This window comes from Fulmarus glacialis, unplaced genomic scaffold (genome assembly GCF_000690835.1).
Source record: "Fulmarus glacialis isolate BGI_N327 unplaced genomic scaffold, ASM69083v1 scaffold37928, whole genome shotgun sequence".
Lineage (NCBI taxonomy): Eukaryota > Metazoa > Chordata > Aves > Procellariiformes > Procellariidae > Fulmarus > Fulmarus glacialis.
The window spans coordinates 5-6371 of NW_009226992.1; the positions used below are offsets into that span (position 1 = coordinate 5).

Consider the following 6367-nt stretch of genomic DNA (forward strand, 5'->3'; position numbering starts at 1 on the left):
GTGGCTGTCACCCCGAGACAACGAGTTTGGGGGGGCGGAGGGCTTTGTTTTAAGCTGGTTTTGCAAGCAAGTAACTTGCATTTAACGCGGCGCAAAAGTGCTGGGTCTGTAAGATACAAGTTTAGGCTAAGTAAATATTTGCAGGCTGATGTTGAAAGAAAACTTTAAAGGAAACGAACTGAGTTACTTTAAATACACAAGAGAGAATCTTTTTATTCCGCTTTTTTGAAGCTTGCCCCTGATCATTTTTGGATTTAAATTAATTCATTTAGTTTGTGATTCCATAAACTAAGGACTAGATTAAGGGTACTCTGTAAATATAAATATTTAGAACATAAAACCGAGGAGCTGATGGTTTTTGTTCCACTTGCTAAGTATCATGCAGATTTGCTGTTGATGAAAAGTTGCATGTCTCAATGCAAGCTGTGCTTTTAAAAATAAAACTTTTTTTTCCCCAGCTTGCAGCAGTGTGTGGGTTTAAGTGAGCTTTCCCTCTAAATGAGAACAGTTGCAGAAAATTCGAGTTATTAGCGTAAATTCTAATTGAATGTGCTATTTCTCCTTTCCCCAGTGTCTCAGTTTAAAATGGTGAATTACTCTTATGATGAAGACCTTGAGGAACTGTGTCCAGTCTGTGGAGATAAAGTGTCTGGGTACCATTATGGACTTCTCACCTGTGAAAGCTGCAAGGTTCTGTACTAATTGCTTCATACAAACACAAGTACAGCAAAAAAAGTTTCAAATATAAGCAGAAAAAATGATAATTAAAGAAAACAGATGTGTAATAATTTGGCTCATTTCTGATATGTTTCTTGTTACATTCACATAAAAAACTAACCACCAAAAAGCTTTAGGATTTAAAAGTCTCTTGGAGAGATCTCATCCACACAAATGGAAACAACTTGGACTGTTTTGCATTGTCATTTTATCGTTGATTTTAAGTATTTTGCTGTTGTGAAATAATGTAGTTCTAGAACAACTTTCATGCCTAACTGTCCTAAATATTGATTTTAGTTGATTTATATACATTCAGAGTAATTCTGTTCCTGGAGGATAAAGTAGGAAAAGTATCCTCAATACAGATCAGCTTTGCAAAATCTAATGCAGCCTTCTTAAGATTTTTTCATCCTTCAATATTACAATGTAAATTGCTTGACTATAATGACCATGCACTTTTTTCATACAAACTATAATTGTCAGAGCTCACTTGACATACAAAGTCAAGTAACTAATGTATGATTTGGTTTAGATCATTTATTAATTTTGAGAATAAAATATTTGTAAATGCAACTTATCATAGTGGAAGATAAATTATCTGGTTCTATTATACTCAGGGGTTTAAATACTTAAGAATTAATGACATGTCGAATTTGTCATGTAAAATTTTTAAAAAGTTCTTTACGGTTATTTAAGTAATGCACTGTAAAGGAAACTCCTTTGCCAGAATAATACAATTTAAAATATTTAGTTGCATGGAAAAATTAACTTAGCATGTTATATATTAATTAAAAAAAAAAAAATCAATGAGAAATGAACAACAAGCACTTATTATGCCTCTAGCATGCACCACTGGGATATACAGTAGCCAGAGGTACTCTGTATTTCTGTTATCTTTGCAACAGTGTCCCCACTTATTTAATGGAAAACTACTTTAAAAAGAAAACTTTAATAATTTTGCAATGATTAAAGAATACAAAAGGAACTGCTCAGCCTTGCTATTTCTGCTACCACTGTTAGGGGCACAGTGGAGACTATAGCCAGCCTTAGCAAGCTTTGACTACAAAGTCAAGTCTACAAAACATAGCACTAACACAAGAAAACTCCTCTGTAGTCTGGTGGTTTTCTCCTGGGTACATCTCACTGTAATTTAAAATAAACTATGTAGCTTCCTGAGTGCTTGAGTGGTGTCTGAATAATATGTTACAATGATTTCCATAAAATAAAATGCTGAAACATGCTATTCAAGCAAAACAGGCTAACTTTTATATCTATCATACAGGGATTCTTTAAGCGAACAGTCCAGAATAACAAAAGGTACACATGTATAGAAAATCAGAATTGCCAGATTGACAAAACACAGAGAAAACGATGTCCTTACTGTCGATTTCAAAAATGTCTAAGTGTTGGAATGAAATTGGAAGGTAAGAGCTACAGTCTTGCTGATATTGTCAACTATACTATAGATTAATTTTGAAAATGATAGGTTTACATATGTTATTACATACTATTTTATTTTTAAAAATGCTACATATTTATCGTGTTTTTGAAATTATAGTAAAAGGTATGCTCAGTTGTTGCTTCATAAAAAAAAATCTAATGAGTAAATGGTAAATCACTAACAACTAGTCAAAACCATAATCCATTTTTTCATATATATATATAATTTGATATTCCAGTATTTTAGAGTTTGAATGAATGGATCTAGATAGAATAGTTTTGCAGCTTTTTAAAAAGACTTAATTTAGATTAAACATAACATACGTAAAAAGTGTCCAGATTAGAAAAAAAATTAGTCATTGCTATGGAGAATGATCTGATTTTATTTATATTTTATCTAGGGTTGGTTTTTTATATATATTCGTCTAACAATAAGGCAGAAAACAGATAAACAGTTAAAATAAGGGGTTTTCTCACACTGACTTGCCTTTGAGATTAAGGAACCAAATAATCTCTGAAGTTGTGTCCTATATTTTTGTGATGCCACACCTGAGATGCTATTACAAATGAAAGAGAATTTTGAAGTATAGTTTTTGACTTCATTTCACTTTCTCATGTACAGAGAACAATGAGAAGTGTACAACACCCTTTGAGATAACCAAATGCAAAATTATCATCAACTCAAATTTGAGAATCATACACAGTTCATTCCAACTTTGATATATAAAATATGAAAATTCAGATTTCACAGCAAATGACGTTTCTGCTTGGCCAAGAACAAGCTCCTAAATACCTTATTCTTACAGTTGTACTGAAATGGCATTCATACTAGATGCTTAACCAGGAAAAATCAGGCCAAGGAGGGAAACCATAAACCATTAAGGGAACCATAAAGGATAAGACCTGAGTCTGGCAAAGGAAAGCTGTTGATACAACTGAAGATAAACAGAAAAATCAGCCCTCTGCAGTTTGATTGATTCAATACTATTCTGTTTGCCCACAAGACTGAGCTAGCACTGACACACTGCACAAAACATCCTGAATCACTGCATGTTCTTCCATATTCAAATAGTACAATAACAGTACATTTGGAATCCTTCTCTCCTTGTTGATGTTAAGAATAAGGATAAAACACACTTACCTATTCCTGCTTTTAACTCCTCTCAATTGCTGACAATGATACAGGACCAAATTTTTTCTGCTGTGATTACATGCAGTTCACCTTAGTTTCTATAGAGTTATACAAAAGCATTTGCTGATCCAATTTGGCTCACAGTTTTTAATTGTAGAATGCCTGGGAGGATGCTATGTATACAGATTTAAAGTAAATTACATTTACCAGCATAGTGATTTAATTATTTTGATTCCCTGCCTTTTGCTCAAAGGCAACATTCAACAGCAATATTAGCAGCAGCATTTTTACTACAAATTTAAGTGAAGTGCCTGTAGTTTTAAAGATACTTTAGAAAATCTACTTTAGCTTCCTTATCCACACATCCATACAACTTCTTTTCCTTTGTTTAGAAAATTGGAAAAACATGTGCTTCCATAATTGTAAATACTTGTGACATTTATATGTGTATTTCCCTGATAGTGATATATGTAGCCCTAAAAACTAGTTCATAAATTACCACGGACCAAAAAAATCATTAAACGTTAAAGTCCTTATGATAATGTACAGTATTATGCGTATCTAGCATTCATAATAAATTTTTAATGTTCTGCTAATCCCTAAGATAAAAAGCTCAAGAACTTAACCTCCAGCAATCTCAGCAGTCTCAACATGTCACCAGGCTGTCAAAGGTTCCTCTTTCAATCTAATTGCCATTGGGCAAGGTGGGCTTGGTGAGAGCTCCTCACTAGTCCATTACATATATACCATGGTGACAGACACTGCTGTGACAGAGACCACCAGTATGACTCCCAAGACAGCTGTTGAGGTGGATTTGTTTTAATTATTTCTAATTCCAGAGATATTACAAGCCAGAACAGTGTCAATAGTTTCTGTTTCAGTTCCACCTTCTGTGTGGAAGGCAGCAAGCTGACAGCTTTCTTTCTGCACATTCCAACTGCAGCTAAACATTTCTGTAGAGCTGTTCAGCTAACTAGAAATCTCTTGAAGTTTTACACCAACCTGAACAGAATCATCAAAAGGAAATATTTCCCTTTTGCCAAGAAAAATGTATTCCCCTTTGTGACTACTGAACATTTCGCAATTTACGTTTCAGATGTTTTGCTGCGGTGGAAGGCAGTAATGGAATGATTATAATGAGACAATGTGGTCTGCTGGATACGTCTCAGACAAATTCTGGACATCAGCCCTTGTTTCTTAATGACATAGTAGCTTGACATAAAACCAAATATACATTGAGATCTCCACATGATCCCATAGCAGGTGTGAAATTCCTGTAGCCAACCATTGTGTTTGTCCCTGTGTCCTAATCAATGTAAAGAGAAGTCCTTCTATGTTAGTAATATATGCATGTGATATTTAAATTACCAGAAAAAAAGTGACATTTGTTAAGTCAAAATAAATCTCTTTCTTTAGGAATAGAAGTGCTACTTTGAATTCGGAAAAAAAAAAAAAAAAAAAAAGGAGTTACGTTTTTACATTTCTGCTCTGTCCTAATGTATGTTTCATTAAAGAATGTTGATTCCAAGTTTTAATTATAATTTACTTCCTCCTCTGCCCTGACAGCTGTGCGAGCTGACCGAATGCGTGGCGGTCGAAACAAGTTTGGACCAATGTACAAGAGAGACAGGGCATTGAAGCAGCAGAAGAAAGCTCTTATCCGAGCAAATGGACTTAAACTGGAAGCCATGACTCAGGTGATCCAAGCAATGCCGACTGACCTGACAATATCCTCTGCAATCCAGAACATCCATTCTGCCTCCAAAGGCCTACCTCTGAACCACACTGCCTTGCCTCCTACAGACTATGACAGAAGTCCCTTTGTAACCTCTCCAATTAGTATGACAATGCCGCCCCACGGCAGCTTGCAAGGTTACCAAACCTATGGCCATTTTCCAAGCCGTGCTATCAAGTCCGAGTACCCTGACCCTTACACTAGTTCACCAGAGTCAATAATGGGCTACTCATACATGGATAGTTATCAAACAAGCTCACCAGCAAGTATTCCACATCTGATATTGGAACTCCTGAAATGTGAGCCAGATGAGCCGCAAGTCCAAGCTAAGATCATGGCATATCTGCAGCAAGAGCAAGCCAACAGAAGCAAACACGAGAAGCTCAACACATTTGGGCTTATGTGTAAAATGGCTGACCAAACCCTCTTCTCCATCGTTGAGTGGGCTAGGAGTAGCATCTTTTTTAGAGAACTTAAGGTAGGTAACAATCTTACATTATAGTATCATTCAGTCAGGAAAAGATACCATTTGTTACAATGTTGTACTTCAAGCAAGAAGTACTTTTTTCCCAAGCGTCTCATTCTTAATTTATTTGGCTTCAAGTAGGCAGACTATTATGAAGAGAAACTTGTAGCTGTCTTCCACCTGAGCCTGTAATTAGCTGTAGCAAAGAGATTCAAGTTTCAGTTCAGCTCTTCAGTACTTTACTATTTATTACAACTGTTATTAACCTCTGTAGGACCTTGCATAAATTTTACTCCTTCCCTGTCAGTATTGCTCACTGCCTGGCTTTTATTCAGACTTGTAAGCACACCTGTTACACCATTCTACACTCAGTTACGTAATTATTTTACATATGGGGGAACGCCATTTCTGTCCATCTCTGTACACTCCTTATGTAAGTCCACATTTGGAATATTCACTTTCTCACTGGGATATTATTTTGTGCATTCTCATGAGTGTAGTTAACCATGAAGGCTGAATCCTAAGCAGGGTATACACTAAACAGAAAGCAAGGAGGAAGAAGATACCTTAAGGTATCCTTTTGGTTCTCATCACCACTGATACATGGGGGATTTCTTTAATCTAGGCTGGCTACAATGATGTTTAGGCTCTTAATTTTGTTGGAGCACCCAACAAATCCTCATGCACAGCTCTCTGGTGGCCAGAAATTCCCCCATTTATATTTCTCAGACTTTTTGTTAAGGCAATTTTGTGGTCAGGTCTGAAATTTAAGCCAGAAATTTGGGACCAGACAATAGAGATAAACTACAGTTTTTAACCACTCTCTTGATACAGAAATTAGCTCTGGAATTAATAAAAGATATTCTGTTTCAGAAAA

At 35.5% G+C, this 6367-nt stretch overlaps 1 protein-coding gene across 1 annotated transcript; it reads left to right on the forward strand.

The window, feature by feature from the left end:
• The first annotated feature begins 567 nt into the window (after positions 1 to 567).
• On the forward strand, positions 568 to 5526 carry NR5A1 (nuclear receptor subfamily 5, group A, member 1). Its single transcript, XM_009582998.1, has 3 exons — positions 568 to 690; positions 2000 to 2141; positions 4856 to 5526. The coding sequence occupies exons 1-3, from the start codon at positions 586 to 588 to the stop codon at positions 5524 to 5526; spliced, it is 918 nt and encodes a 305-aa protein (XP_009581293.1). The 5' UTR covers positions 568 to 585.
• The last annotated feature ends 841 nt before the right edge of the window (positions 5527 to 6367 follow it).

Excerpts from the sequence above, each read along its gene's own strand:
- NR5A1 (XM_009582998.1), top strand. The coding sequence starts at position 586 with ATGGTGAATTACTCTTATGATGAAGACCTTGAGGAACTGTGTCCAGTC. Across the intron at positions 691-1,999 it reads TCACCTGTGAAAGCTGCAAG|GGATTCTTTAAGCGAACAGT; the intron begins GTTCTGTACTAA and ends TCTATCATACAG. Across the intron at positions 2,142-4,855 it reads TGTTGGAATGAAATTGGAAG|CTGTGCGAGCTGACCGAATG; the intron begins GTAAGAGCTACA and ends CTGCCCTGACAG.